The 16,485-nt window shown below is 40.7% G+C and overlaps 1 protein-coding gene across 1 annotated transcript in view; it reads left to right on the forward strand.

The window, feature by feature from the left end:
* Positions 1 to 16,485, forward strand: part of Thsd4 (thrombospondin type 1 domain containing 4) — a 223,060-nt gene that overhangs the window by 181,188 nt on the left and 25,387 nt on the right. Inside the window, exons 3-5 of the mRNA XM_027926033.2 lie at positions 8,681 to 8,856; positions 11,245 to 11,341; positions 15,987 to 16,262. Coding sequence (XP_027781834.2) covers positions 8,681 to 8,856; positions 11,245 to 11,341; positions 15,987 to 16,262 — 549 coding nt within the window. The remainder of the gene's footprint in view (positions 1 to 8,680; positions 8,857 to 11,244; positions 11,342 to 15,986; positions 16,263 to 16,485) is intronic.

The following is a 16,485-nucleotide window of genomic DNA, read 5'->3' on the forward strand; positions in this document are numbered from 1 at the left end:
AAGGAGGAACTAAACTAAAGGAAAGGCCAATCAAAGGAGAAACCAAGTCAAGTTAAAAACCAAAAATAAACCAAAATGTCTGGGAATACAAATCATATTTCAATAATAACCCTGAATGTAAACAGCCTAAACTCATCAATTAGAGGGCATAGACTGACAGACTGAATTTTTTTAAAAAAACCAACAATATTCTACCTTCAAGAGACTCCTCCCACAGACTGAAGGTAAAAGGGTGGGAAAAAAAGATACCACTCACATGGACCATGTAAACAAGCAGGGGTTTTCATCCTCATATCAAATAACGTGCACTTCAAACCAAAGCTAGTGAAAAGGGATAAAAAAATGACATTTCATACTGCTTAAGGGATTTATACATCAACAAGACATAACAATTATAAATATCTATGCCCCAAACAATGAGGCATTTGTGCATATCAAACAAACACTTCTCCGATATGAGAACCAAATAAACCACAACATAATAATATTGGGTGACTATAATATACCTCTGTCACCACTGGATAGATCTTCCAAACAAAAACTAAACAAAGAAACTATAGAACTCAATAAAACAATCAATAATTTAGACGTAACAGACATATATAGAATATTCCATCTGTCAACAAGCAAATACACTTTCTTCTCAGCAGCACATGGATTCTTCTCCAAAATAGACCACATGTTATGCCACAAAGCAGGTCTTAGCAAATACAAAAAAAATTAGAGATACTACCCTGCATTCTATCTGACCATAATGGAATGAAATTAGAAATCAATGATAAAATAAAAAATAGAAGCTACTCCAACACCTGGAGATTAAACAATATGCTATTGAATTACACATGGACAACAAAAGACAGGAGGAAGGAGATAAAAAAATTCTTAGAAGTAAATGAAAATTCTGATACAACTTAATAAAATCTCTGGGACATTATGAAAGCAGTGCAAAGAGGAAAGTTCATTGCATTAAGCTCATTCATTAAAAAGAATAAAAAGTCAACAAATAAATTGCCTGACATTATATCTCAAAGACCTAGAAAATGAACAGACCAACACCAAAAGTAGTAGAAGACAGGAAATAATTAAAATCAGGACAGAAATCAATGAAATTGAAACAAAAGAAAAAAAAATCAAAAAATTGACAAATAAAAAAGCTGGGTTTTTGAAAAAATAAATAAAATTGACAAAACCTTAGCCACCCTAACAAAAAGAAGAGAGAAAACTCAAATTATTAAAAATTTGTGATTAAAAAAATATCACAACAGACACTATTGAAATACAAAAGACAATTAGAAACTATTTTCAAAATTTATACTCCAGTAAAATAGAAAACCTGGAAGACACCAATGTGGGAAGTTGTTCTCACACGTGATTGGTCTACCTCCCTGACTGGGTGTGAGGCGCTCAGGCCAGCTGTGTCAGAGCTTTATCCCCACCCTTTCCAGGTGCGAGGGCCTGTCCGTGTGGGGGTGTGACTGACCATTGACCTGGAAACCAATCACTGACCCTGACTTTGGAATGCTGTCCCCCTCGGCCTTCATTGGATGGACTTTTCCCCTGAATTTTTTGTTCCCCAATAAAAGCCCACTCTCTGGCATGCTTCCTCCTCTCTCCTGCTGGTCTCTTGTGTAAATCTCGCTACCACATCAGGTGGCTTGAGGCAGGAGCCGGGAAGGGCCATCTCTTAGCTGGGCAAGAAAAAGGTAAATTGAGTTTATGTGTCTTTATTTTGATCTCACTAGTTAACTTCTATGTTTGGAACCTCTAGTATGAAGCTAGCATGCTGGTCACGCAGCAGATTTGGCGCCCAACGTGGGGCATATTAGATTAACTAGATTGAGTGGGAGCGCGCTATAGAAATAAGGAATTGGTGACTATTTGGGGGTCACAAAAGTACCAGGAGGTATTGAAGCGACGAGACTTTAAATTATTAATAATGGGAAATTCAACTTCTACTGATAAGGACATGTACTTGACTATTTTAGAAACGATAATTAATCAGAAAGGAAAACAGATAAAAAAGACTCAACTATTACAATTCTTAAAGGTTGTAGGTAAATTTTGCCCTTGGTTTGTGACCAAGATTCACCAAATTTACATACTTGGGACAAATTAGGAAGGGAATTACAAAAAATCTGCCTTTCTAATGAATTACCTGGAAAGGGTGGGGATAAAGCTCTCACACAGCTGGCCTGAGCGCCTCACACCCCAGTCAGGGAGGTAGACCAATCAGGTGTGAGAACGGCTTCCCACACACCAACAAATTTCTAGAGGCATAGGATCAACCCAAACTGAGTCAAGAGGACATACACAATTTAAACAGATCAGTTTCAAGCAAGGAAATAGAAGACACCATCAAAAGCCTACCAACCAAGAAAAGCCTGGGACCAGTCAGATTCACAGCTGAGTTCTGCAAGATCTACAAAGAATTAATACCAATACCATGAAATAGAAAAGGAGGGAGCCCTTCCAAACTCATTCTATGAAGCTAGCCTGATAACAAAACCAGGCAGAGACACATCAAGGAAAGAAAATTTCAGACCAATATCCCTGATGAATATGGATGCAAAAATTCTGGAAATTACATACAAAAATATATTTTTTAAATAGTGCACCATGATCAAGTCGGGTTCATTTCAGGGATGCAAGGTTTGTTCAACATATGGAAATTAATAAATGTAATTCATGACATCAATAGACTTGAAGATAAGAATCATATGATTATATCAATTGATGAGGAGAAAGCATTTGACAAAATACAGCATCCTTTCATGTTCAAAACACTAGAAAAACTAGGGGCAATAGGAACATACCTCAACATTGTAAAAGCTATCTATGCTAAAACCAAGGCCAACATCATTCTAAATGGAGAAAATTGGGAGCATTCCCTCTAAAAACTAGAACAAGATAGGGATGCCCTCTTTTCATCACTTCTATTAAATATAGTCCTTGAAACTCTAGCCAGAGCAATTAGACAGATGAAAGAAATTAAAGGGATATGAATAGGAAAAGAAGAACTCAAACTATCATTATTTGCTGATGACATGATTCCATACTTAGAGGATCCAAAAACTTCCACCAGAGAAATTCTAGAATTAATAAATTAATTTGGCAAAGTAGCAGGATATTAGATATTAAATCAATACCCATAAATCAAATGCATTTCTATACATCAGTGATGAATCCCCTGAAAGAGAAATTAGGAAAACTACCCCATTCACAATGGCCTCAAAAAAAAATACTTGGGAATCAATTTAACAAAAGAGGTGAAAGACCTCTACAATGAAAACCATAGAACACTAAAGAAAGAAATTGAAGAAGACCTTAGAAGATGGAAAGACCTCCCATGCTCTTGGATAGGCAGAATTAATATTGTCAGAATGGCCATACTACCCAAAACTATAGATTTGATGCTATACAGATTCAATGCAATTCCAATTAAAATCCCAACATCATTCCTTATAGAAATAGAAAAAGCAGTCACGAAATTCATTTGGAAAAATAAGAGACTCAGAACAGCCAAAGCAATCCTTAGCAAGAAGAGTGAAGCAGGAGGCATCACAATACCAGACCTTAAACTATACTACAAACTATAGTAGCAAAAATGGCATGGTATTGGCACCAGAATAGACATGTAGACCAATGGTACAGAATAGAAGACACATAGACAAACCCAGATAAATACAGTTATTTCTTACTAGACAAAGATGCGAAAAACATACATTAGAGAAAATATGGCCTCTTCAACAAATGGTGCTGGGGAAACTGGAAATTCATATGCAGCAAAATGAAAATAAACCCTTATCTCTCACCATGCACAAAACTCAATTCAACGTGGATCAAGGACCTAGTAATTAGACAAGAGACCCTATGCCCAATAGAGGAAAAAGTAGGCCCAAATCTTCATCATGCAGGATTAGGCCCCGACTTCCTTAACAGGACTCCTAAAGTGTAAGAAATAAAATCAAGAATCAATAAGTGGGATGGAGTCAAACTAAAAAACTTCTTCTCAGCAAAAGAAACAATCAATGAGTGAAGAGATAGCCTACATTTTGGGAGCAAATTTTTGCCACACACATGTTAGATAGAACACTAATCTTAAGGATATATAAAGAACTCAAAAAACTTAACACCAAAAAAACAAACAACCCAATCAATAAATGGGCTAAGGAGCTGAACAGACACTTCTCAGAAGAAGATATACAGTCGATCAACAAATATATGAAAAAATGTTCAACACCTATAGTAATTAGAGAAATGCAAATCAAAAATACTATAAGATTTCATCTCACACCCGTCAGAATGGCAGTTATGAACAATAAGTGATGGCGAGGATGTGAGGGGGAAAAGGCACACTCATACATTGCTGGTGGGACTGCAAATTGGTGCAACCAATCTGGAAAGCATGTATGGAGGGAGATTCCTTTGAAAACTTGGAAAACCACCATTTGACTCAGGTATCGCACTCCTCGGTCTATATCCAAAGGACTTAAAATCAATATATTATAGTAACACAACCAGATCAATGTTTATAGCAGCTCAATTCACAATAGCTAAACTATGGAACCAACCTAGATGCCCTACAATAGATGAATGGATAAAGAAACTTGGTATATATAACCAATGGAATATTACTCAGCATTAAAATAGAATAAAATTATGGCATTTTCAGGTAAATGGATGGAGTTGGAGAATATCATGCTAAGTGAAGTAAGCCAATCACAAAAAACCAAAGGCCAAATATTCTGATAAGTGGATACTGATCCATAATGGAGGGGTGGGGGAATGGGGAAAATGGAGGAACTTTGGGCAAAGGAAGAGAGGGTGGGGAGGAAGTATGGGGGCAGGAAAGATGGTTGAATGAGGCGGACATTATTACCCTAGGTACATGTATGACTGCACATATGGTGTGACGCTACATCATGTACAACCAGAGAAATGAAAAGTTGTGCTGCAATTGTGTACAATGAATCAAAATTCATTCTGCTGTCATATATACATAATTATAATTAATTAATTAAATTTTTAAAAGAAATAAAATATTTTTGTATACTTACAAAAGATTATCACTTGAGGAACTAGAATTCTTGCATCAAAGTGTGTGGACATTTAAAGTTTTACTAGTGTAACCAAATTGATCTCCAGCGTGGCTATATAGGTTCAGCACTGGCAATAATAATTTTTTTTAATATTTGCCAATCTGGTGGGTCAAAAATATACTCACTCTTCTTGCTAAGGGTTGCTTTGGCTATAAGCAAGATTTTGATTTGCATTTCTTAAATTATATGTAAGGCAAAACGACTTTTTGTTTGCTTATAGTATACTTGTACCTGGTTTTCTGTGAATTGCCTACTTATCTTTCTTGGCCTGTCTATCATTTGAGCATTCTATCTTTTTTGGCAAATGTATATTAAGTTCCTATTATGTGAACACTGTGCTGAGCCTTAGAACTGTAACAATGAATAAACACCACAGTCTTTGCCCTTTTGGAGCTTACAATGTCCTGGGAAATAAACATTAATCAAATAGTTATGCGGATAGATTTATATGCAAACTGAGTTAAAGACCTTGAAGGAAGCCTCTTGCATCTCATAGAGCATACCAGGGAAGATGCAGGCTGGATAGGATGGGAAAAAACCTCCCCAGGACAGCCAATATCTAAGGCCCCCGGACAGCCAATATCTAAGGAATGAACAAGATTTGGAGTTGGCGCAGAATTTTCAGAAAAAATGAGACAGCATTGTGGAGAAAACATGATGTCTTTGATGAGCTGATATAGTAGAACAGAGCACAGAGAGACAGAGGAGCCTGGGGCTACATCAGTTAGGTATATAAAATAACTGGGCTTGCTTTATTTTTACCCCTGAGATTTAATGAAAGTCATTCAAGGAGCTTAAGCCATAGTTGGTCATCCAATCTGAATTCTGAAAAGAATTTAAAAATCTTATCTGGCTGAGAAGAAGAAAATAGGAAGAACAATTAGAAGGTTCTTGAATGAGTCTGAATAAGATGTAAAAGTATTTTTGCCCTGAATTATAGAAGTGGACATGAAGAGAAGTAGATGGTTCAAGCAATATGGAGGAGATTAAATAAAATCTTTAAGATGGATTAGATACAAAAGGTTAAAAAGAGAGACTGGGCCTATGATATTTCCTGAGTTTCTGGTTAGATGGATGATGATACATTTCCTGGGATCAGAAACTGAAAGGTCCAGCTGGGTTCAGCCTTAAGACACCCAAATGAAGCTGTCAAGAAGGCAATTAGATGTAAAAGTCTGGGGCCAGAGGCAAAGTCTGGGAACTAAATTTGGAAGTCACTGGCATATACTAATTAAAGCCTTGGCATAAATGAAATTGCTCAGAAAAGGAATTCAGTGCCCATGACAAGTCTACTCTTAATCCTAAGGAACTCTAATACTTAGTGGCTACATAGAGACACAATGAAACAGAAAACAGGAGACTCAGAGCAAGAGGAAAGCAGGCTGAGTGCAGGTCCCAGAATCCAATGGGAGAGTGTTGCAGTCGAATGAAGCAGAGCTCGAGGCTGCTCCTCCATCTAGGAAGATGAGACCCCAAAAATAACCATTGGGTTTAACAGCATAGAGGCCTTGGTGACATTCATTTGAATTTTTTCAGTGAAATAATGGGGGCATTATTTTTAATTGTTTTAATTAAAAAAAAAAAAAAGTTTCAAACCTGTCCCTCCTCCTCTTCACCCCTGACTCTTCTTTGCCACTCAAAAAGCTGAATTGGTTTTATAACACAGTATTCTGAGCTCCCAGATTGGAGATAGTTGGGGAATTGGTGGGAAGTGTAGAAATGGCAGCACTGTCTGGACCACTCTCAAGAAATGTGGTTCTTTAAAAAAAAAAAAAAAAAGTTTTAATTAAAAAAAAAAAGTTTCAAACTTGTCCTTCCTTGTCTTCACCCCTGACTCTTCTTTGCCACTCAATAAGCTGAATTGATTTTATAACACAGTATTCTGAGCTCCCTACCTGTGCTCTCCCAGTATCCATGGCAACCAGCCAGCTAAGGGTGGCATGTGCAGGGGAAGATATCTGAGTTTGGAGACCCTTCTGCACCCTCATGAAGCTTCTGCCGGTGCAGGTCTGGTCTCTGGGAAGACCCATCATAGAAATGCTACTGAAAGTGGATTTAACAAAGAAAGAATCCTTTTATTTGTGATACCTACTGAAAGATTTAAGGATAAATAAGACCTGGAATTTGCAAAGTGAAACAAGATAAGCTATGAGTTGGTCATTGTCGAAGCTTGTTGATGCATATGTAAGGATTTATTGTACTATTCTCTCTGCTTTTATGAACAAAATTTTCCATACTAAATTATAAAAAGTTAAATTAAGTATTCTGTAAAATGAAGGTACAAGGAGCCAGTGGCCATCCTGGGGCCACTATGTATATGGCTTTTAAAACTGGAACATCTTGGGGCTGGGGTTGTGGCTCAGTGACAGAACACTTGCCTAGCATATGTGAGGCACTGGGTTCAATCCTCAGCATCACATTAAAAAGATAAATAAAATAAAGGCATTCTGTCCAACTATTTAAAAAAACAACTATTAGGGGCTGGGGATATGGCTCAAGTAGTAGCGTGCTCGCCTGGTATGTGTGAGGCACTGGGTTCAATTCTTAGCACCACATAAAAATAAAATAAAGATATTGTGTCCACCTAAAGCTAAAAAATAAATATTTTTTTTAAAAAACAACTATTAAAAAAAATTAAAAATGGGTACATCTCTCAGCCCAATCCACCATTGGCTTGCTAGTCTCATCATGTCAGATGTATCTGAGGAAATTCTTTCTTCTCCACTGATCTAAACACCTTGTTCCTTGCCCCTTTTCTCCTTTATCACCTGCTTCCTGAGTGTGGATTTCAAAGCACAGATCTGTCACTCTGGTCCTGGTGAACTTTAACAAGTCCCCTCGCATCTCTGAACCCATATCTGAAAAAATGAGAATAAGTCTGCTTAGCAATGTTATAAAACTTGCTGGTCTACATAATATTTGCTGTGTCAGAGTTTTAGAAATATAATTAATTGCATTGTGATTATTTCTTCAACTCTACAGTTCTGTGTCCATTCCTCTTGGGTCTATGTAGTGGACTAGAAATTACATTGCTAAGCAGCAATGTGTAAAACTTCCCAATTCTCAAATTGAGGGGAAGGAAGGGAGGGAGGGAGGGAGGGAGGGAGGAAGGAAGGAAGGAAGGAAGGAAGGAAGGAAGGAAGGAAGGGACTACATAAGCCACATCAAGCCCATCTACTGGCTAAAATCAGCGACTGGGTGGCCCACATGCAACCTCTCACCTAGATAATGGCATATAATACAACTTAGTTGCCCTTCTCCCTCTTTTTGTCTCCCACCCCTAACTTTCTTCTTTCCTTCTCCCTTTCTGCATCCTTTTCTCCTTTCCTTCTCCCTTTCTGCATCCTTTTCTCCTAACCACTCCCATCCTCCGGGCCTATACTAAGTCCAAGTGGTAGAGGGAAACCAAGCCGGTTAAAGACGGCGCCTGGTCCTGGTCAGGTGTGTGGAAGAACGCGGCACAGAGAGGACCATGACAAAACCCTGGACGGAGGAATAGGCCAGCAGCTGGGGAGGTGAGTTCAGTTTCTGGAGGACTGATCTGAGGGACTGATCTGAAGGACTCTCGTTTTTCTCCACAGCCTTACGAAGTCGTTCTGGCCGCTCCATCATCAATGGGAACTGGGCGATTGACCGTCCTGGAAAATATGAGGGCGGAGGGACCATGTTCACCTACAAGCGTCCCAATGAGATCTCGAGCACTGCTGGCGAGTCCTTTTTGGCCGAAGGTCCCACGAACGAAATCTTGGATGTCTATGTGAGTATAGATGGTTCTGGGCTCTTCTCGAGATTTTGTATCTGGTTGCTTCCAAAGAACACACTTAGGGCAAATAATCAATAAATCATTCCTTGGGCTCAATAAAATCATTTGCGTGGAGCTGGTTGGAGGTACCCCTTCAACGCTTGGCACTCATCGCTGTCATTTACCCCTGAATGTACCCCGCTCATAGAAACTTTAAACTCTACCAGATGCTTGGTACTCTTGAGTTTATTGACCCAGTAAAACCAATTTTACTTGTTGAACCAAATCAGAGGCAAACATATCCTTTATTTCATGAGCACTGGATCTCCTCCAGGCACTTCCCTCCTAATGCTAATTTGGCATGTTTTCTTTTCACGGCAAAAGAAAGCAAATGTCAAATGCAAGACCACTCCCAGCTCCCAGCCCTCTTCAAACTCTGCTAAAGCAAATGAAGAATCCAGCGCTCCAGACCCCTCCAGATGAAACGATAAAGCTTAGAGCAACAGCCTTGAGGTTTACTAGAAGTTCCCCGCTTCACAAAGGAGAACTGTGATCTACTTTATTTAAAACTAGAATATCAAGTTGCCAAACAGTTTTAAAAGTCCCTGTTTTTTAAAAAGAAACAACTAGAATCCAGTCTCCTGAAAAGATCAGGAAATAAAGGGTGACCAGAAATAAAAGCTTAAAATTATGTTTGGATAAAAAGAATGAGCTCACAAAAAAAAAAAAAAGAAAAGAAAGAATGAGCTCACCAATAAATATACATACTCTGTCCCCAAAGCCTTGCTGGTCTACATAACATTTGCTGTGTCAGAGTTTTAGAAATATAATTAATTGCATTGTGATTATTTCTTCAACTCTACAGCTCTGTGTCCATTCCTCTTGGGTCTATGTAGTGGACTAGAAATTACAAAGAATGCCTTGTTACAGTCAATTTGGGTGTTTTTTTTTTTTTTAAGCTATCCACTTGGTGGGTTCACTCTGGTTAAATTTGAAACGGTATCAGAGACTGGGGTTGTGAAAGGCCTGCTGTGGGTGGTCTTGGAAAGGCGGCCAACAATAATTTCATAAACAGGACAAGGCTTGGACTGGCAGAAGAGGCACGAGAGGAATGGGGGCAGTAACAGAGTGTGTAGGTGACGGGGATAGGGTAGAGAGCAGGAACCCACAGTCACACAACTGTGTCCTTCAGGGCTCTGTGCTCACTACCACATTCCCACACAACACCCATGAGTTGGGATGGGTGCGTGGTGTAGGAAACCCAGTGCTTTTCATGTCTGCCTACCTCTGGGTGACTGATGGGATGGAGACCCACTCCACAAGGAGGCAGGGGGTGAGAGATGATGGCATGATGACATAAACAGGAAGGACAGGCACAGGACCCCCCCACCCCCTCACACTCCCCACACCGGTTCTGGAGCCAGTCAGCAGTACCATAGGAACACAGGACCTAAGAAACCAACTGTGACTCTCACCTCCTCTTTTCTCCAGATGAAGAAATCAAAAACTGTTGGATTCAGAGACTTGCTCTAGATCACAGATGGCCAGATAGACAGCCACTTCATCAAACATGGCAGCGTCTCCTTGCTTGGCTCAAATACTGTAAATCCTCATTCTGTTGCTTCATTGAGCCCAAGCCCTGCCTCCCCTGGTGACAGCAACGGGCATTAGGACTTTGTGCTTACTCCACAGGCCCTGCTCACAGACGTTGTGTTTCCATCCCAGATACTCTTCTAGGGCTGACTTCCAGTAGCTTCCTGCTTGCTGTCCTGTCTCTTTGTCACTGGTTCCTGAAAGAATATGACCCAAGAAGACTTACTTCCCTTATGAACCATTTTTCTGATCCCATCTCTTTGTGATTCTAGAACTTTCCATAAATGAAAAAGGGGTGGGGTGCAGAAAGCCAACAAGGGATAGATTGAGCTAGTCTCTCTGACCAAGTAGAGGACTTTAAAGAAACTTAATGCTCCAGGTCTGCTCTACCAAGGAGGTTTCATCCTTGTTTGTATGTCTCACCACCTAGTGTTCAAACAGGTTCTCCTGCAGCGGAGACATATTTATCTATGTGGAACATATAGGGAGCATGGAGCAAATGCAAAGCCATGGCCTAGAATGGCTGGCAGCCAACAGAAAGGTTCTGCTTCCTATGTGGTATTTATAAAATCTTGACTCTCAGCCTAGTTTGCTTCTGATCTGCTCAAGAATCAAGTTCTTCGTTCTTCAAATGATGAGAAGCCCTCTGGAAATAGCTTGGTTTCATCTGCCACAGGGTCACTAACATTACTAGATGTGAATGAACCTTCTCATGTGGCAATACACCACTCGTACTATTGTAACCCAGGTCAGCAGGAAAGGGGACACACATGTGTGCCACAGCAGTGACACTGACTTTTCTGCCATCAGATGATACACCAGCAACCCAACCCAGGAGTCCACTATGAGTATGTCATCATGGGAACCAACGCCATCAGCCCACAGGTGCCACCTCACAGGAGACCAGGTAAAATCCCTTGTTTTACCAAGCACTGGGACACTTCCTTTTAAAGGCCTCTCCTCTTCTTGCCTCCTCTCTCTGTCTCTTGCTCTCTTTGTCAACACATAGAAAAACATGATCCCACGTTTCAAAGTCAGTGGGCCTTACTATCGCAGCATGATTCACCACTGGTGTAAGCCTTACTGATAAGACCATTTTGTTCACTTGATTCAAAAACAAGGTGAACATCCAGGTCTGCCTTTCTAGTCCAGCATTTTGAGATGTCTCACATTAATTTTCCATGGCAGCTATAGCAAATTACCTCCAACTTAGTGACTCAGGATGAGACAAATTTACTGTATTACAGTTTCAGAGGTCAGAAGTCTGAAAAGGATTTCACTGGGCCAGAGTCAAGGTGTCAGCAGGGCCAGGGCCAGACTCACTCTGGATGCTCCAGGGGAGAACCCATTCCCTTGGCTTGTGCAGCCTGAAGAGCCCCTGCCTTCCTTGGTTCCTGGCCCCTTCCTCCACCTCCAAACCAGACAGTGGCACCTTCAGATCTCTCTGACTCTTCCACCATCACATCTCCTCTAAGTCTCATCCTCCTGGCTCTTTCCTTTTCAAGGACCTTTAAGATTAGATAGCCCCCTCCCAGATAATACCAGATAATCTCTCCATCTCAAAATCTTTAATCATATCCTCAAAGTCTCTTTTGCCATATGAAGTAACATATATCACAGGTTCCAAGAATTAGGCCGTGGTCCTGTATGGGGGCAGGGTGGATTACCTGTCTTCCACATGCCATTTCTCTTGGTCCTCTGATGCTTCTGTTAATAACAGTTGACCTATTAAAACAGGATCACAAGGCTCACACCAAATGATCCACCCTGCTGCTTCCTAGGGATGCTGCTGGTAGACAGGATGGTGGTGCTGGGTATGGTGCTGCTCTCTGCAGACATGGCCCCACCAGGTGATGAGTGAGCCCACCACCCAGAAGGAGACTGGAAATGCCAAAGACTGATCTCTCACATGCGCTGGGTCCAGGCTATGAGGTCTCCCAATAGAGCTCAGAGGCAGCTGCTATCATTAGCCTCAATTTAAGAGCAAAGGAATGGAAGCTTCAGGAGACTGAGTTATTTGTCCAGGTTCCATGCCTGAGCAGTGACCTCAGATTGGCCTGTGTGACCATCCTGTGCTATTATCCTGCCTGAAGGTTACCTGGTCCAGTACCTGTCCTAGGAAGAGAAGGAACAGGTGCCAGACCTGGCCCATCCATCCTTCTATGGGCTACAGTTTGGAAAACTAAGCTCTCTGATTGCCACAGTCTAGGGAGGAGCCACCTGGCTGCCTAGAGAGGGTATGTGGTGGGTCAGCACATGGAACAGGGGTGTTGCCCAAACCTCAAGTCAGCACAACACCCACACAAAATTTGATGCTATTTCCAGGAGCAAAACACAGTCTGAGAAATCAAGCACAGATGGCAAAATACTGGGATTTCTGAGATCTGTTGCTGATTTTTAGGGACAGTTGGATAGACTGAAGTCAAATAGGATCATGATGATTGATAACAGGCCTAATGGACCTCAGCAAATGGATAGTAGGGGATTCTGAGATGAGCTTCTTAGAGCAGAGCAGGCCAGAAGGGAGCAGTTGTAAAAGGTGACAGAGGAAAGAGGACAAATGGACCAGGCTCCATCCTCCATGTCAACAATCAGGAGGCCAGAGTCTAAATCCAGCTCTGCCACTTTCTTTCTATACACCCTCAGGCAAGTCGGTAACTTCTCTGAACAAACTCTCAGTCTAAATAATAAAGGGGAAAAGAAAAACTGAATTCAAAAGTAGTCTTTCTGGAGATATGAGTGGAGATTGAATGAATTCATTTTTCTTTCAAACAAGATACTAAAAAGATTTTTAAATGTTTTTTTTGTCTAGTAACAATCTACAGAGTATCATTTATATCCATATGTCTTGATCTTCATTCTGTTTGCCTAATCTGCACATAAATTTTTAAACCACAAAGTGGTTTGTTTAAAACCAACAAAGTAAAAAAGCACTGGTAAAGGGGTGGAGAAAGCCCTATATTTTTAACTGTGCTTTATAGTAACTCTAGAATATGCCTTCTTATTTTATACTAAAATGATACATGCTTGAACAATATTCAATCAAAATGGAAATATATAAAGTCAAAACAGCTCCCATGTAATTACCAAAACTTGGGAGCAACCAAGATGTCCTTCAGTAGGTGAATATATAAACAGTGGCACATCCAATAGTGGAATAGCACTCCGTGGTGAAAATAAATCAGGTTCCAAGCCACCAAGAGACATGGAGAACCAGGTACAATGGCATACACCTATAATCCTAGTGACTCAGAAGGCTGAGATAGGAAGATTGCAAATTTGAGGCCAGCCTCAGCAACTTAGTGAGAAACTGTGTTTAAAAATTTAAAAACTGAGGGACTGGGGATGTATCTCAGTGGTAAAGCACCCCCAGAGTTCAATCCCCAGTACAAAAAAAAAAGAAAGAAAACACAAGAGATATGGCGGAACCTAAAATACATATTACTAAGTGAATCTGAAAAGGCTATATGCTTACTGATTCCAATTCTGTGACATTCTAGAAAAGTCAGAATTAAGGAAAAAATTTAAAATATCTGGTTGCCAGGGGTAGGAGGAGAGAAGAATGACCAGAAGAGCCGAGGATTTCAGGGCAGTGAACCTATCCTGTGTGACACTATAATGGCCCATGCATGTCATTATGCTTTTGTCCAAAACCATAGATAGATATAATATGCCATCAGGATGTTCATAGTGAAAGAGGCTATGCACATGTGGGGACAGCGGACATATGGAATTCTGCATCCTCTGCTCAGTTTTGCTTTGAACCTTAAACCACTCTAAAAACTAAAATTATTTAAAAAAAAAAAAAGCAACAGCCTCCAGCCCCATCCCCTTCCCAGAGGGAATCTCTCAGAACAATTTGAAGGGACTCTGCCTCACCCCTTTATATGCATACACAAACATGTTTGCAGACAATCTGAATCTTTGTCTACAATCTCAAATGTACAAGGAATATCACAGAATGTTATTTTCCATCACTCAATTTAAATCCAATGTTAACCTTCTTTGAAACTGGTAGAAAATTCAGTATGTCAGTATGGGCGCTCTCTCTCTCTCTCTCTCTCTCTCTCTCTCTCTCTCTCTCTCTCTCTCGATATGAGGAAAGATCCCAGAATCTCAGAAGAGCCAGAGCACTGGCTGGACCCTCTGAAGGTCTATTTATGCCAATTCCATTGAAAACTGTAGGTTGAGGGCAGCCTCATGGGAACTGTGGGTTGGGGCTCTGCCACTTCCAGCCTCTGTTGGGGACAAGGATGCCCTTGAGGCTGACAGCCAGTCCCCCAACCCTACTCCAGATGTGGCCTCCTCCTGGGTTACTCTTCCTGATGCATGGAAGGGTCCATGGTGCTCAGGAAACCCAAGACCTCAGGTTCCTACTTTTCCTACATTCGAAAAAGCCCCCTCCCTGTTCCCTCCCTCCCTCTTCTCCTCCTCCTCCTCCTCCTCGTCATCATCATCATCATCATCCTTAACTGACAGAACTTCCACTTTGCCCTCCCTGAGAGCCCAGCCTTGTACTGTGCTAAAGGAGAGCCATCAATTTCAAGCAGCTTTATTTTCTCTCCTGCAAAAACCAAAGCAAAAAAAAAAAAAATATATCTAAGGGCATGGCTCCCCTTTCAGACTAGGGGAGGAAGGGGGGAGACAAAGAAAGGCCACCAAACACAAATTAACATCCCAAAAGTGACCTGCCATATGTGTGTGTGTGTGTGTGTGTGTGTATGTATACAAACTGAATTCTATGCCTTTTTTGTTCATCAAACAACATATCACAGACAATATCTCCATGTCAGAACACGTATGTGCTGCATTCTTTTAAAAAGAAAATTCACATATTATTCCATTTCACAGTTGCAGCATAATATATTTTTATCACTATTCTCCATGAACATTGAAGTCTGTTCTACTGTTTTGCCATTTCAAATAATAACCATATTAATAATCATACTTGTATGTTCAGCTTTACATCAAAGAATGAGAATCTTTGTCTGACAAAGACTTTAGGAGCTGAATCACTAGGTCAAAGGGTATATGTGAATTTAAATTTTGGATAGCTAGAGCCAAATCACCCTCTAAAAATTGGCATCTATTTGCAGGCTCATAGACAGTGAATTTAAGTATTTTCATGCACCTTCAGCCAGGGATTTGGGACTCTGGGGTTGATCAGAAACTCCGAGTTTCTGATCCTTATCATTAGGTAAATGGAGCTATTGATGTTTTTCTTGTTTTCAGGTGTAGTTCTTTCGTTAGGAGTGAAGTGAACATTTTTGTATGGCTTTTGGCTGTTTGCATGTCTTTTGATGGAAACTGCCTCTCCATGGCTCTTGTGTACTTTTCCTATTGGGATGTTCATCTTTTTTCTTATTGATTTTTAATTCGTATTTTGAATATTAAGAAAGATAGCATCTGCTTATTTTAAATATCCTATACTTAAGTGTTGCAGATTAGAAATGATCTCATGCCACGTAATTTCTAACGTTGAAGCAATTTCCTCTTTCAACTCAGTGTCCAAAATGATCTTCCTTCTCTGTGTGTGCACTGGCCTCTCCTAGGCGAACCCCTCAATGGCCAGCTGGATGAAGAAGGTAGAAGCCAGGAAGATGGAGAAGAGAAAGAGAAGAACGGGGAGAAGGAAGACTTGCACGGGGAGGCGTCTGAAATCTTCACCTCAGAATCGGTGCAGACCTTCCCGATCAGGCATCCAGATAGATTTTCTTCCCATCGACCAGACAACTTGGTACCACCAGTGCCACAGCCCCCACGAAGAAGCCGGGATCACAACTGGAAGCAGCTGGGGACAACAGAGTGCTCAACAACCTGTGGGAAAGGTGAGCCTGCCTGTGGGACAGGGTGTCCCTGCAGAACCCAAACAAGGAAGTATGTCTCAGGATGTGTGGCAAATCCTCACTTCCGTGACCTACCTGTGAAATGGTTCATTGGCACAGCAGGCAGGGTTAGAGGTCCCCAAGATGACCCTTGGGCTCGGTGATCTACTACAAGGACTTACAAGATTCAGAAAGGCTGTTGTGCTCATGTTTACACTTTATAACA

This window comes from Marmota flaviventris, chromosome 2 (assembly GCF_047511675.1).
Source record: "Marmota flaviventris isolate mMarFla1 chromosome 2, mMarFla1.hap1, whole genome shotgun sequence".
Classification (NCBI taxonomy): Eukaryota; Metazoa; Chordata; class Mammalia; order Rodentia; family Sciuridae; genus Marmota; species Marmota flaviventris.